The sequence below is a fragment of the Megalobrama amblycephala genome, linkage group LG15, assembly GCF_018812025.1.
Source record: "Megalobrama amblycephala isolate DHTTF-2021 linkage group LG15, ASM1881202v1, whole genome shotgun sequence".
Taxonomy (NCBI): domain Eukaryota; kingdom Metazoa; phylum Chordata; class Actinopteri; order Cypriniformes; family Xenocyprididae; genus Megalobrama; species Megalobrama amblycephala.
In genome coordinates this window covers 34,403,218-34,419,658 of record NC_063058.1, presented here as the reverse complement: position 1 = coordinate 34,419,658, position 16,441 = coordinate 34,403,218, and the positions used below count along the sequence as shown (strand labels likewise).

The window sequence follows — 16,441 nt, the reverse complement described above, 5'->3', positions numbered from 1 at the left end:
GTCCGTACATAAATAATAGGATTTTTAATACCTGATGTCACAGATGTACATGTTAACCTGTTGACACGTATTTATATAAAATAGGAAACTTTTTTTTTTTTGCATATTTGAACCCTTTCCAGCAGTGACTGAATGATCTTGAGATTCATCTTTTCACACTGAGGACAACTGAGGGACTCAAACTCAACTATTAAAAAAGGTTCAAACGTTCACTGATGCTCCAGAAGGAAACACAATGCATTAAGAGCCGAGGGGTGAAAACTTTTGAAGATCAAGGTGAATTGTATTAACAGTGTGAAAAGACGGATCTCAAGATCATGCAGTCACTGCTGGAAAGGGTTCAAATATGCAAAAAATGCTTGAAAACTGAAGAATCTGCAGGAGCTGGAGGATTTTTCTGAAGAACAGAGCTCAGTTTAACTGCTCAGAACAAACAAGAGACTCATGAACAACCATCACAAAACACAAAAACAGTCGTGGATCATCAGGTAACCACACACAGTATTGAGAATCAATGGTTCACATACTTATGAATGGGGTTATTTTAATAAATTCAGCTATTTTTTTGTCTTGTGAACTAAATGTACAAATCTTTTATGTAAAATATCTTACTCAGAACAATACTAAACAAAAAATAACATGAATTTTGTATGATCTCTCTTATTTTATTAAAATTATTCACATTTTCACAGATTCTGCAAGTGGTTTACATACTTTTTCTTGCAACTGTATAATATATACACACATATACATTATATATATATATATATATATATATATATATATATATATATACATACATGTGTATATGTAATTACATTTTTCTCATGTGTGTGTAGTTTGGTGTGTATGTGGCTAATCATTTGATGTTTGTAGATTTACTACATTGTAAGAATCATTTAAATAGTTTGAATGAAGTGTTTGCTTTTGAAAGATATGTGATGTTTTGCATGTTGTGAGCAGGTTTTGTGGTTTTGTGTGTAGAGTTTTAAGAAACTGAGCCATAGTTTCAAAAACTGTCTAAGCAATTTGAAACTGTAATAGGTTGACTTACCGTAGTGAAAAACATATAAATTCATTGTAGTTTTACAGTTTAACAAAGCCCAATATAATCAGCTTGCAAAAAACTATGATCTCCAAAATACTTATTAATTTTATCTTAATTTGTATATATTCAAATGATATTGAAAACATATTTGTCAAATTTCCAGACATGACTGAATGTATTGCTGTCAAATTGAAGGAAAAAGACAATATTATTTGCCTATTTTACCGTTTTTCTGAATTGCTAAAACACATTTCTTGAAACAATCACTCATTTTCTCAAAACCATAAACACAAATCCAAATCTTCAAACTACATTCACAAAACCTCCGACTCTTCTGGCAAAATCAACAATTGCCTCAAAACTATATTTCAGCTGTTCTCAAAATCGAACAAAGCTTTCAGATCTCACACACATCAGTCAATATAAACACTACAGATCATTCAGTCGACACTGCAACAACAAATGGAGAACACAGCACCCAGAACAATATAAAAATATATATATATATTGCATGCAGTAAACTAATTTTGCAATTACATAAAAAGTAAGCTAATCAAAACTAAGTATGGTGATTATGTAATAGTAATATAGAAAATGATGCAAACAGAAAATAGTCATAGTGTCAGTGCAGTCAAATCAATAATACTGTTGAAAATTATTGAATATTGTTGAGGATTTTCTTCCTCTTACACATACTCTTCCTCCTCTACTTCTCTAAGTTTCCATCTATTGTTGGTGTCATTATTCAGCACTTCTGCTCTCTGAACACACCTGTATTTCATCCAGTTGGTTTGATCACATCATTAGAAACACGTATGAACAATTCTGAGTCATTATGTGAACGATGACAACCTTTGCTGCTTGTGTTCACCGTTTTAAGTGTGAAATGTGTTTTAGTGAGTGAGTTTTGCAAAAAGAGTTCATGAGATTTTGCAGAAAGAGTGATTCATTCCACAAATTGGTTCAGGCTATTGAGAATTTGGTTTAGAGAATGAGGTTTAGTGCAATTACATATATAATACTTCTTTAAAGAGACACTTAAAGCCATTTGTGCTTGGACCCCAAACATCACCACTTGTGGCTATATTTGTATTTGCTATTAAAATGAAGTCTATTATATTCAATGATTATAAAGGTCTTATACATTGTAAGTAATTTTATAATACTGTATTGCAGCAGTTCTCATATTATACTCTCATCTGGATGGATCGGTTCATTTGTGAGTCACTTTGGATATCTGTAAATTCAGTTCATGTAAATGTAAAGACTGCATTTGTGCTAACTGACCTGCAGACTCTTTAACGTCTGAACATTTTCATTTTCAAACAGAATAACCTTATAACAGTTTGAAGACTGGAGATAAATCAGCCTATCAGGATCATCTGAGGCTCTTCTTTGTCACTCGTTTTTATCGTCTTAACTGCCATCAAGCCACATTCAGTACGACTCATAAGTAAATGTTTCATTAGTGGGTTTATTCAAATGATAAGTAAATCAGGAATTACGTTTCTGATGAGAAGATAATTGTAAAGAACAGTATTTAACGGCCGTCTCTCTCAGCTCTCACTACACCTGATCATCAGCACAGGTAAATCCTGCTTTCTTCCATGATTTTGATATAGAGTCACAGTTATGGATTAGTGAATATTGTTAAACAGCATTAAATGTAAAATGATGATTTCTGCTAAATTTCTGTTCTTACTTAGAGTTTTTGTCTCGTTTCCAGTCCAAATATCTACAGATTCTCAGATCAAGAAACATTTTCTTGACAAGTAAAAATTATTTTCTTGTTTTTAGGAAAAAGAAGTCAAAATTCAGTGAGTTTTTCCTTAAAACAAGCAAAATAATCTACCAATAAGGTAAGCAAAATAATTTTAAACTTCCAAACTGAAAACAAGATTACAGTATATATCTTATTTTTGGTTTGAAATAAGCTGATTTAACTTGTTTTAAGGAAAAACACTCTCAGTGAACTTGAGATTTCTCTTTCAGGGTACTGGAAGTTTATAGCACTGTAGACGAACAGGCCATTTTGTGTTGTTTTAATTACATATTTTTCATTTAATGTTAAAAATTGTCCTAAATTATTGTTAAAATCATTCTACATTTAAAGTTTAATCAATATTGTGTGATGAAATAAAATGTTCTTATGAAGGAGAGGCTTGATGAATACAGTGGCAGTGATGTTTGTGCACTAATTCATATAAATCACATCTTTATTGTGGAATAAACTGGAATATATGTATATATATATTTAATTTCAATAATATATCAGTATATCTACAGCTAAATATGTCACAAGAATAAAGAAAACTAGTAGTTTTGATATTAGTTTTTGTGCTCTCAGTAAAGAGTCGACTTCATTACGCAGTGTAATGTTTAGATCGAGCTCATTTAGAGTCTGTTTGGGATTGTTTTGAACACATTAGTTTGATGACATGGAGAAAGAGATCAGGAAAAACATGATCAGATGTTAATCGTTTTGAGAGCAACATTTGTGAACACGGTCTTAGTTTAGGGGGGAATATCAGTTGAAATGATTGAACAACACTTTGATGTATTTGCGTCTCTGTTGAAGATCTAATCGTGTCAAACATTTGTTACGCTGCACAGTAAACGAGTCTCAATGAGTTTCTGTTTCAAAGGAGCCTATAAAAGATGAAGAGCTTGAGCGTGAAGTTGGTTCTGGTCACTGTGCTTCTCCAGCTGTTCCTCTCTGTGCTGGAGGTCAACGCCGGTGGAGGAGCAGGAGCTAGACCACCAGCAGGAGGAGTAGCAGTTGTAAATCAGTTCATTTACCTTTCACATTTTCATACATTTATTTACTTAGTATCTGTGTGGTTACTGTTATTTTATTTATCTGTCTTCACACCCTCATTTTGGGGACCTGATTGAATTTCCACGAGCCGGTCTTTATAGTCACTATGGTATATTTGTTGGTGATAGAAATGTGCTTTGAATGGAAGGGGTGATCACAACATTTTTGAGATGACAAGTATGACATCATGTATTTCAAATTTATTACAAAATCTTTTGAAGATTTACCCACTTATATATTCATTAAGCTTTTAATCCACCACTGTTCAACAGGTGATGGCTGCAGATTCAGTACATATGCAGGTCCCTTTACAATACGAAACGATATTTACCCTGACCCACCACAGAATGAGAACGGCATGAGAGCCACCATTGAAGCTCTAATGAGGGACACCGTCAGGTGTAAAGAATATAGTCTTCGTAAGGAGAATTGTGAAATGGTTGCCACATTGGTTCGATATGGTGTAGCAATGTGCAAACAGGTATGGCATATAGAGTAAATGTAAAAATTGATCATTAAAAAATACCTCTGAGCATTTGGACATTCTGATAATAATGTTTTTATTATGGTAATGTTTGTGTAGGAGGGAACCGCAGCTGCAGGACCGGCCAAAAAGTTGAACCCGAGGAAAAAAAGGCAAAAAAACAAGCAAGAACATCATGAAGCTTCAGCAGCTTATTGAACATCAGCATCACTTTCTTCTTTTCCTTTCAATCTTCTAATTATAAAGAAGATCTTAATAAACCTGAATGTAGCAAATGCACAGTTTGTCTCGTCTTGTTCATTGCCTTAAAATCAATTTTACATACTTTTTGGCAAAATTCTTTTATGTAATTTTGTCTTAAAAACATCTGTAACATCCTTCGCTCCAAGAACTTCTCAAAAGGCAGATATTTATGAAAATATTTTATTAAAAATGGACGTCAGCGCTCTGTACAGCATATGTACAGCTGATGTCAGATATACATGTTAACATGTTGACACGTATTTACTTTAAAATAGGAAGCTTAAACATGTAAATGTTTTGCATATTTGAACCCTTTCCAGCAGTGACTGTATGATTTTGAGATTCATCTTTTCACACTGAGGACAATTGAGTGACTTAAACACAACTATTAAAAAAGGTTCAAACATTCACTGATGCTCCAGAAGGAAACACGATGCATTAAGAGTCGGGGGGTGAAAACTTTTGAAGATCAAGGTGAATTGTATTAATTTGTCTTCTGGGAAACATGTAGGCCTAAGTAGTGTCTTCTGTTTCTTCTGATGGGCAGTACTAAATGGGGGGAAAAATAAGAAAAATTGTGACATCTTCATCCTGTTCAAAAGTTTTCACCCCCCGGCTCTTAATGCGTCGTGTTTCCTTCTGGAGCATCAGTGAATGTTTGAACCTTTTCTAAACTCTAAACACATTCAGCAGAACATCCGTCTGTTGTGATCACACCATTAACACAATTCATGTCGTTTTCACACAAAATGCAGTCAATTAACACGTTTCTAAAATGCTTACATTTTCTTTTCATGTAAGCTTACCCCATACCAAAATCATGGATCTTTCTCATATTATTTGCAAATGCTTAAACACAGCAATCAGAAATGAAGACCCAATGATCCAATCGTTAAATATAGGAAAAACCTGCAACAACAGCAGCTCAAGTATTGAAAAAATATATAAAACAAATACTGAAACAAATGATAAGCGTTTTTAATTAGCAGATCACTGAAATATTGAGAAAAAGCAGATTCCAGTCTCAGTTGGAGGAATAGTCAGGGGTTGAACTTCTTTCATTACATGGACATACACAGTGAAATAGGACTCTTTGAATCGGATTTGTTCAGTGTGGATGAAGAACAACACAGAGGAGCAGAGAGAAAATAATATCTGGGTAAGGGAGAGGAATAGATGAAGGAGGAAAGGAGAAGTTGGATCAGGACAAGGGAGAAGAAGAGGCATGGATGAATGTGTGCTGGATTGTGCATCTCTATGGTTTTCTCTCATGTAGAACCTATGAAAACTTATTTCTGCCATGAATAGAAAATAAAAAAGGTAATTATGTCTTTTTATCTCACAATTCTGACTTTTTATACCCAGTTTATATGTCACAATTCTGAGGGAAAAAAGTCAGAATTGTGAGATGTATATTCACAATTGCAAAATAATAAATAAATAAATAGAATTGTGAGATAAAAAGTCACAATTACCTTTTATACTTTTTTATTCTGTGGTGGAAAAAAGCTTCAACAGTAACCAAAGGCCATGTCTGTTACATTTGTTGTTGATCAATGGCAGCAATTTCATGTTTTCATTTCAGTAAAAGCTTCATGTAAAGCTTTTACTACAACGATTCCACTACCATTGTTCCCTATGCAGAATATGTGGTCTGCGTAGGGCACTAGCTACCAAGGGGACACCATCCCAACCTCTATGGGGGCAACATCAACACCACACACCCCCAGAAAGAGATTTCAACCACTGAAGTTCAGCATAGGGGACTCATCTGACCAGTAACTGCCCTGAGCAATTCTGTTACTTTCTTCTTCTTCTCTTTTTCTACTGCACATTATAAAATAATGACTTACTTTTGTTTCCAAGAATGCACACATTCAACACTCACCCAAACATGTAGAATGGCTTACATGTATTATACTATTACTGCAGTAAAAGAAAACTGAATTTTAAAAACTATGGATTTCATATTTTCTCCAGTTAGAACCGAAACATGACAGTAATGCAGTTTTCATAATGCCATAAACTGTTAGTATTTTGACACACTATGATTGACTATATGTTCATGTTGGATAGAGAACTAATGCTAGTGTTTGACAGAACAACTCGATTTTGAATCAGGTTTGCTGTGTTTTGTGCTGAAAAAGGTTTTTAGCATTTAGAAATGTGGAGTTTGTGTTTATATAATGTTGTATTATATCAAGAAAATGCAATTACCCTGCCTCCTTGGTAAGATTTTGGATGTCTGTTGCTACACATTTGGCCAATGTATTAAATATTAGGCATTGCTTACAATATTGTTATTATTTATATTTGTTTGTTTCTAAGAAATGCATTATACTGTATGGCCAAAGATGTACAGTTATTGATAGTTATTACAGTTATTAGATATGTGTGTGTGCCTGTCCATGAGAAGGAGGAGCAGAACTGGACTGCAGCACACAGAAGTGTGTGTGGTTCTATGTGTGTGTGCTCAAGGACACGGAGAACTGTGGTTCTACTCCTAGAACCTTATAAGGACATCAGCCATCTTGGCAGAGTTTACTGGAGTTCAAGGACACAAAAGCCAGACAGCTTGCACCTGCGAGGCCTTGAGAAGTGTCTGGAAACTTTGGGAAAGTTACAACGTACGTCAATCAAGAAGATAACCCAACGTCTGCAATAAACAGCACGAGTATAAAAGACTGATGAGCTGATTGCCTCTTGGGATACTGATACGTCAGTACCCCCGACGCCAAGAAGCCCAGAGCTGAGGACAAGAAACCCCAAGCTGAAGATGGGAAGCCCAGAGCTGACTACACCTTTGACTCAAGAGTGATTACTGTATTTTATACTTTAATGATGAAGTTTTATTTGCCTTTACATTTTTGTTTATTATAAAAGTAACCAATTAAAAGAAATTTAATTGATTACAAAAGCTGCCTACCTTAGCTTGATTTATAGTGTTTTAAGACTTTGAACAAGAACGTACCACAGAGGAGTCTTCTGACCAAATTGTAAGTAATTTAAAATGCTTATAATTTAGGCCAGACTCGACTTACTTTACCTAACCTGAGAATAATAAATAATAAGGTTAAAAGGTGTTAAGATCAAAATACACACCGCGAAACAATAACAAAATATGGTTTTGGGCAGAAAATTAACTATTTGGCTAATTGTGTGATGTAGGTGTGCTGCTGTGTCAAGAGTTTAGAAAAAGTACTTTAAGTATTGGTAAATGTTTGTTAGAAATTGAAAAAAAACTGTAAGTATCTTTTTGTCTACTTTGAGTATCAAAGATATTGGCAACTTTTACTCTCTACTTGACTACATTTTTGAGCAAGTAAATGTACTTTTCACTCCACTACATTTGTGATGAGTAAACTTTTTCTGCAGCAGTTTGTTTCTTCTATAAAGACGCGATATCTTCATCTAAGGGCATTGAAGGTACAATATCTTGTGCATTTTGTCTTTACTCACCCAAAACTTGTCAACAAGGCAGGTGTTTGATTTATTAGATGAGGAAATGACTGCAGCTGGTGATGAGGCTCAAACCAGCACATACAGTAGACTTTGACTATTTAATTTTACTTAACATTGTTTTATTTATCCGCTATATTGACAAGACCTTTTTGAAGGATATTGGTTTATTATGGCCACTTGAGCTCAACTGAGACTTGTAGACGTTTAAAAGGTTGTTGTGTCGACCTTGATTTATTGCAACATTGAGGTGTTCAGTTTTATTTTGATTTTAGAAAATAAACTTGATTTCTGATCTTACAAATCAATTGCTTCTTATTTTCACTGGCAGTCTCTCAGGGCTAGAGCATCTCTAAAGCCTACATTCAGTACGAGTAAAATACTTAAGTACTGTTAAAATCAGATACTTTAAGGCTTTTACTCAAGTCGAATTGGAATTGGTTACTTGTAACTTGTAAAGGAGTAATTTTCGATGTAAGGTAACAGTACTTTTACTCAAGTATGGTTTTCAGGTACTCTTTACACCTCTGCCAATAGCTGTTCTGTTACTTTCTTCTTCTTCTCTTTTTCTTCTGCACATTATAAAATAATGACTTACTTTTGTTTCCAAGAATGCACACATTCAACACTCAGCCAAACATGTAGAATGACTTACGTGTATTATACTATTACTGCAGTAAAAGAAAACTGAACTATAAAAACTATGCATTTCATGTTTTCTGAAGGTAGAACTGAAACATGACAGTAATGCAGTTTTCATAATGCCATCAACTGTTAGTATTTAGTAGTTACAAGCATACATTTGTGCATCACCACTTGTGGCTATATTTGTATTTGCTATTAAAATGAAGTCTATTATATTCAATGATTATAAAGGTCTTATACATTGTAAGTAATTTTATAATACTGTATTGCAGCAGTTCTCATATTATACTCTCATCTGGATGGATCGGTTCATTTGTGAGTCACTTTGGATATCTGTAAATTCAGTTCATGTAAATGTAAAGACTGCATTTGTGCTAACTGACCTGCAGACTCTTTAACATATGAACATTTTCATTTTCAAACAGAATAACCTTATAACAGTTTGAAGACTGGAGATAAATCAGCCTATCAGGATCATCTGAGGCTCTTCTTTGTCACTTGTTTTTATCGTCTTAACTGCCATCAAGCCACATTCATTACGACTCATAAGTAAATGTTTCATTAGTGGGTTTATTCAAATGAAAAGTTAACTGGGAATTACGTTTCTGTTGAGAAGATAATTGTAAAGAACAGTATTTAACGGCCCGTCTCTCTCAGCTCTCACTACACCTGATCATCAACACAGGTAAATCCTGCTTTCTTCCATGATTTTGATATAGAGTCACAGTTATGGATTATTGAATATTGTTTGACAGCATTAAATGTAAAATGATGATTTCTGCTAAATTGCTGTTCTTACTTAGAGTTTTTGTCTCGTTTCCAGTCCAAATATCTAAAGATTCTCAGATCAAGAAACATTTTCTTGACAAGTAAAAATTATTTTATTTTTTAGGAAAAAGAAGTCAAAATTCAGTGAGTTTTTCCTTAAAACAAGCAAAATAATCTACCAATAAGGTAAGCAAAATAATTTTAAACTTCCAAACTGAAAACAAGATTACAGTATATATCTTATTTTTGGTTTGAAATAAGCTGATTTAACTTGTTTTAAGGAAAAACACTCTCAGTGAACATGAGATTTCTCTTTCAGGGTACTGGAAGTTTATAGCAGTGTAGACGAACAGACCATTTTGTGTTGTTTTAATTACATATTTTTCATTTAATGTTAAAAATTGTGTTAAATTATTGTTAAAATCATTCTACATTTAAAGTTTAATCAATATTGTGTGATGAAATAAAATGTTCTTATGAAGGAGAGGCTTGATGAATACAGTGGCAGTGATGTTTGTGCACTAATTCATATAAATCACATCTTTATTGTGGAATAAACTGGAATATATGTATATATATATTTAATTTCAATAATATATCAGTATATCTACAGCTAAATATGTCACAAGAATAAAGAAAACTAGTAGTTTTGATATTAGTTTTTGTGCTCTCAGTAAAGAGTCGACTTCATTACGCAGTGTAATGTTTAGATCGAGCTCATTTAGAGTCTGTTTGGGATTGTTTTGAACACATTAGTTTGATGACATGGAGAAAGTGATCAGGAAAAACATGATCAGATGTTAATCGTTTTGAGAGCAACATTTGTGAACACGGTCTTAGTTTAGGAGGGAATATCAGTTGAAATGATTGAACAACACTTTGATGTATTTGCGTCTCTGTTGAAGATCTAATCGTGTCAAACATTTGTTACGCTGCACAGTAAACGAGTCTCGAGTTTCTGTTTCAAAGGAGGCTATAAAAGATGAAGAGCTTGAGCGTGAAGTTGGTTCTGGTCACTGTGCTTCTCCAGCTGTGCCTCTCTGTGCTGGAGGTCAACGCTGGTGGAGGAGCAGGAGCTAGACCAGCAGCAGCAGGAGTAGCAGTTGTAAATCATTTCATTTACCTTTCACATTTTCATACATTTATTTACTTAGTATCTGTGTGGTTACTGTTATTTTATTTATCTATCTTCACAGCCTAATTTTGGGGACCTGATTAAATTTCCACGAACCGGTTATAGTCACTATGGTATATTTGTTGGTGATGGAAATGTGCCTTTGAATGGAAGGGGTGATCACAACATTTTTGAGATGACAAGTATGACATCATGTATTTCAAATTTATTACAAAATCTTTTGAAGATTTACCCACTTATATATTCATTAAGCTTTTAATCCACCACTGTTCAACAGGGAAACCACCCGGCTGCCGATTCAGTACACATGCAGGTCCCTTTATAGTAGGAAATAAGCATTACAATGATACAGTACCCCAGACCCCGGAGCAAATGGTAGCCACCATTGAAGCTCTAATGCGTCCTGAAGATAAGTGGTGTAAAAAATATAGTCTTCGTAAGGAGAATTGTGAACATATTGCCACATTGGTTCGTTATGGTAGAGCAATGTGCAGACAGGTATGGCACATAGAGTAAATGTAAAAATCAATCATTAAAAAAAGCTCTGAGCATTTGGACATTCTGATAATAATGTTTTTAGGAGGGAAATGCAGCTGCAGGACTGGCTGGATGGGCGAACTCGAGGGTCAAGCAAAAACGTCGTGAAGCTTCAGCAGCTGCTTGAACATCAGCATCACTTTCTTCTTTTCCTTTTAATCTTCTAATTGTGAAGAAGATCTTAATAAACCTGAATGTAGCAAATGCACAGTTTGTCTCATCTTGTTCATTGCCTTAAAATCAGTTCCACATACTTTTTGGCAAATCTTTTTTTTTTGTAATTATTTTATATGTATTAAATTTATAATTCATTTTGTCTTAAAAAAATCTGTAACATCCTTCGCTCCAAGAACTTCTCAAAAGGCAGATCACAGATTTATAAAAATATTTGATTAAAAATGGACGCTCTGTACAGCATATAATCTTATATTAACATCAGTCTGAACAGTGTTTAAGAGATTATTAGAAAGTGAAGATAAGGTCATGATGAGCGCATAATCTGAAAGACACACGCACACACACACTCACACACACTTGTATATGTGGCTTATGGGGACTCTCCATAGGCGTAATGGTTTTTGTACTGTACAAACCGTATTTTCTCTCCCCCTACACTACCCCTAAACCTAACCATCACAGGAAACTGTCTGCATTTTTTGAAATTCAAAAACAAAAAAATCACACCATCTAGTATGTTTTTTTTTACTTAAACAAACATTATGACATTAAATGAAGAAGAAATAATTCAGGCTCCTGCAGTCATTAACATTTATAGCAGCTTTTAACAGAGACTGAAGAGTAAGTGTCATATCAAAGTCTCAGTCTTTCCATGTCAAACACAATGAGCGAACGCAGCAGTAAAATCAGTCTTACCGCAGTGACCTCGAGTGACTCTTCAAACACTTTCAGTTTCTCCATTCCTGTGAAACACCCTCAGATGATGTTTGCATGTTTGGAGGATCTTCACATTGGTCGTTTCGACCCTGAATGAAGTCGCAGCTCTTGTGGTCAGGCACGGGTTAATGAAACACGACGGGGCCACACGCAGAGCTGCATTTCCTCCACTAGAGGGCCCTAGAGCGCACTAAACACCCTGTACAGATGAGGAATAGGAGCAGATGCATTTGCTACATTGGATTTACAGTCTGTGTTTCTCTTTTAATTCTGCTTCATTTTACTCATGCATTTGAATGTAATCGACTTGTTGACTTGCATGCTAACTAACATCAGAATAGCATGTGATTTGTGTTTGTGTGGTTCAGACAGTGCTTGCAGAAGGGTTGTGAGTGTCTTCCTGTCCAGAGGGGGCAGCGATGAACAAAGATGAGTTTTAAAGAATAAAATTATTGACTACAGAGGGGCTTTAAACTCATCTTTGATCACCAAAATGACACATTTCAACGTTTTTTTTCCGCAAAAAATGTCTTCGTGCCTTAAAATAGACTGAATGAAACTCTACACCCTTGTCTCATTTAATATATTCGGTTCTATGAATATGCAAATGAGCCCCGCCTCCACTCGCTCGCACCAGGTCAGAGATCCACTCGTTGACGTGATTGGTTACAAGGTAGTTTGTGACGTCAGAAACAGCGATTTCAAACCGTGTTTTTGAGACTGTCTTTAGATCACTGCAATTTTAAAGAGATAATACTCAGTGTTGACTGATGAATTTGCACATTGTTTGAAAGCACCACATAGACATATAATCAACATTAAAAACTTGATTTTCACCACTTTAACGATATAGTATTTATTCATTTATTCAGCAGGTTAATCAGTGCCACTTTTAGTGAACAGGACTGCATGAAATTACTGGCATTAGAGAGCAACGGAGAGATATTTTCTATAGGCTGATATAGTAGACTATATCATTTTACATTAGTGTTTCATATAAAGTGATTGAGTGGTTTAAGCTATTTTTAATCACTTAATTCGTATGGATTCGTTTTACAATCTCTTTATGAACTTTTTGAAGCGTCAATGTTGCATAGACTATCAATGAGAGAGAGAAATCTGTCATATTTTATTTAAAATGTACTGTTACTTTGACCTCCATGTCTCCTTTCCTGTTTCATGACAGTAGGCTATTTGATTACTTTTTTGACATTACCCCTTTATAATTAACCCTTTACGCAATAAATGTTCAAATCACTTCTCTGCTGGGTTTTATTTATTTTTTACTTTTATATGTATTTTTATGCACAAATTAAATAACTGGTTTTGTTGCTTGTATAAAAAGAAACTATAGGCTTATCTATAATCCATAGGAATCATGAAAAATAGAAATATTTGTTTTTACTGAATACCCTTTAGTAGTTATATAGTCATCACTTGATCATTAAAAAGTAGGCCTAATCACAATAAAGGACTTTTCTTAAAATCTTCAAGTCCTCCCTTTATCTATTCACAGATTCACAGCTCCAAGTGAGTTTTTTTATTTGCTAGCTACTCTATATGACTATACAATGAGTGTTGACTGAGACTAATTTCTTACTGTATATAGGCAGATTATAACACATAATAAATAAATAATTGGATTTTTAATAGCCTACCTGATGTCAAACATGTTAACCCATTGAGAGATTTACTATAAAATAGGAAGCTTTAAAAACTACAACATGTGCAGAACCCATATATAGGCCCAAATATTTTATTAAGAGGTAAACAATGAAACGTAAGTTTGCCATGAAAAACATTTTATTAGCCCTTTGTACCAAGTAATGCAAATAAAATCAGCCGCTTACGTTCGGGTTTACATCACTTTGAATGTTTGAATCCAAATTTTACAGAACTTCATAAACATGGAGAACAGGACATTCTAAACATACATATCAGCCATTATATCAATGGGATTCAGAGACGAAGGCTGCAATACTAATGCTGTCCACCAGAGGGAGCCACAGGATAGAGTCTGTAGGATTTAGTCCAACAGAGCTTCTTCAAAGTCACTTTCAAGGAAAGGCTGTTCACTCGGCAGCCATCTTTGCAACGCCTCTGTGCAGCTATTTCAAGACCAAGTCCTTTCTATTTAAATGGAGGAATCCTGAAATCTCAAAAACTGCTTGCCGAACTCACAATTAAATAATATATTTCAAATCAGCAACAAAATTTGAAATGAATTGTTCCATAAATGTTGTTTCTTATGCTCAAATAACGTTAAAAAAAGCATACTTTTCAGGCTACAATAGCCAATGTGCGAATCTCAGGTTTCTAACGGCAGCTGCAGTGACTCAATGATTTTATCAATCAGTGATTGGCTCTTTTACATAGAAGGCGGGACGTATTCCGCCATAGACTGCCGTCACGCCCACTGAGCGGCAGCATTGATTTAAAGCGTGAATGCCGTGAAAAACACACAAAACGGGAAAGAGCTTTGTGATTGACTGTACAAATAGCTTTGACACAAAACCTGAGGTATATATTTAAAGCTACAGAAAAAAAAGAAGCACTGCAATGGACCCTTCGCTAAGCCACGCCCGAAAACCGCCACAGGCCAATCGTGGTTTAGCAACCGTTACTAGGCGCGGGAGGTCTGTCAAGCTTTCGAGCGAGGGAACATGCCGAAGCGTTGTGCTTATGGATTGTGTTAACATGATACCCGGTATCCTAAAAGTTTTTCCCTTCCCGACTCCTAAAACCCAAGTGGAGGAATGCCGGTGTTCTGAAAATTTGTGCTACCCTGTCAGATTTTGCTACCTCCCATTGAAACAGTAGGTAATGTTAGCAAAATCTGACAAAATCCGAAAAATGCAAACGTTATCAGATTGTGCTTCCAGCGTGATATTAACGTGGTCTGTGGCTTTATTAACATCTACACCTACCCCAACCCTGAACCTACCCTTATAATAGTGCATATACAGTAATTTTGTGTTATCATGACAACAACGATGTAATATTGATGTCCAGTAAAGCCCGGGTAGGACAATCTGACGGGTAGGTTAGCCAGCTAGCTAACTCAGCACATTATTGCTTGGAAATAATGACGGTTCTTTGTTCATAATGCATATATTTGAACATGAAATAAAATGATTAAAGGCAAGACAGAGTTACGTTAGCCTGGCGTGCTAAAAATATAAGCTTGTTTATTCCACAAGACTTATGGATAAGCTGTTTGATTTATAATTATTAGGTTATTTTCACTAATTTCACTTAACCTGCTGTGGATGTACAAAGCTTTTCCTCAATAAATTGTGTGTTTCCCATTTGAATGGTCAGCATTTGAGGTGGCTGCTGCTCGCGCTGGGAGCTTTAGCTTCAATTTTTATCAAAATTATTTTCTAATCGGTTGCATATTATGTCGTGGATATATCCCTTGAATGCATACTGCAGTCCCTTTTGTCTTGCTCTCTCAGATATTTCACCTGTTCGCCAAAAATGATTGTCTCCTTGAAAATGTCTGACACCGGTGCATACATCCTACTGTAAATGACTTGCCAGACGCGAAAGCTTGACGGGCGTAGCAACAGTAACTAAGAAGGGCGGGGCTTAGCGAAGGGTCCATTCACAGAAACAGCTGGACTCCAGGCAGAGAAACATGGTTTTGCAGTTATCATTTTGTGTCAAAATTGTTGGATTTTGAGTTAAAATCATACCATATATATAGTGTATTGTTATATATTGTGTTGACAACTCATCAATCAAATATGTACCATCTTATATTCTGCATAATTGGGTGTTTTTAAATAAACACTGACAAAAATATACAAGTTTTAGGGCTGGACAATATGACGATATATATAACATTGATATAAGTGATCACTCGGATTTAAACCTACCGATATTGTAGTTATATAAAATATTCAAAGGCAGATTTTCTTTATGTGTTTCCCCGGCATCGAAATCAGGAACATAAATGTCAGGAAACACGACTCCTGGCGGCATGTCAGTATCCATACATTAGGTTTCTTTGACATGTCATAAGGAACACTTTCTAGCCCAACCTTTAGTGTAATCGTTTGTTTTACTCGCGTTTTCGCAGTTATTAAATCCAGTCATGCAGCAGCTTCTTTTGCCACTCAGTCCAGCTGAGGGAGCGCGCTTTCGGCGGGAAAGTGACGTCAATCAATGCATACCCTCTAGTGTTTGGTGTCTTCGGTCATGTGGTGCAAGGGCCATTAAAATTGTTGAGCGAGCAACTGTTAGCTGAACATCCGACCCCTATGATTATCCCTGACTATATTCAGTCTCTCTGAGACTTTAATGCGCTCGTGAAGATGCAGCACAGGGGCGGACTAAGTGATTTGGGGGACTTAGTGATTCCAGGTATGGGTCCCCAACAGTCAAACTTTGAACTCGAAACACTTT

At 35.2% G+C, this 16,441-nt stretch overlaps 1 protein-coding gene across 2 annotated transcripts; it reads left to right on the top strand.

Moving 5' to 3' along the window:
• Nucleotides 1–2,845: 2,845 nt before the first annotated feature.
• On the top strand, nucleotides 2,846–11,345 carry LOC125247378 (phospholipase A and acyltransferase 2-like). Of its 2 annotated transcripts, XM_048158637.1 has the most exons (5): nucleotides 2,846–2,907; nucleotides 3,694–3,829; nucleotides 10,662–10,782; nucleotides 10,878–11,098; nucleotides 11,181–11,345. In XM_048158637.1, exons 2-5 carry the CDS (start codon nucleotides 3,707–3,709, stop codon nucleotides 11,262–11,264), a joined length of 549 nt encoding a protein of 182 aa, XP_048014594.1. In that variant the 5' UTR covers nucleotides 2,846–2,907; nucleotides 3,694–3,706; the 3' UTR covers nucleotides 11,265–11,345. The 2 variants fall into 2 exon arrangements, with proteins under 2 accessions (XP_048014594.1, XP_048014593.1); XM_048158636.1 differs by lacking the exons at nucleotides 2,846–2,907; nucleotides 3,694–3,829 and adding an exon at nucleotides 9,872–10,570.
• The last annotated feature ends 5,096 nt before the right edge of the window (nucleotides 11,346–16,441 follow it).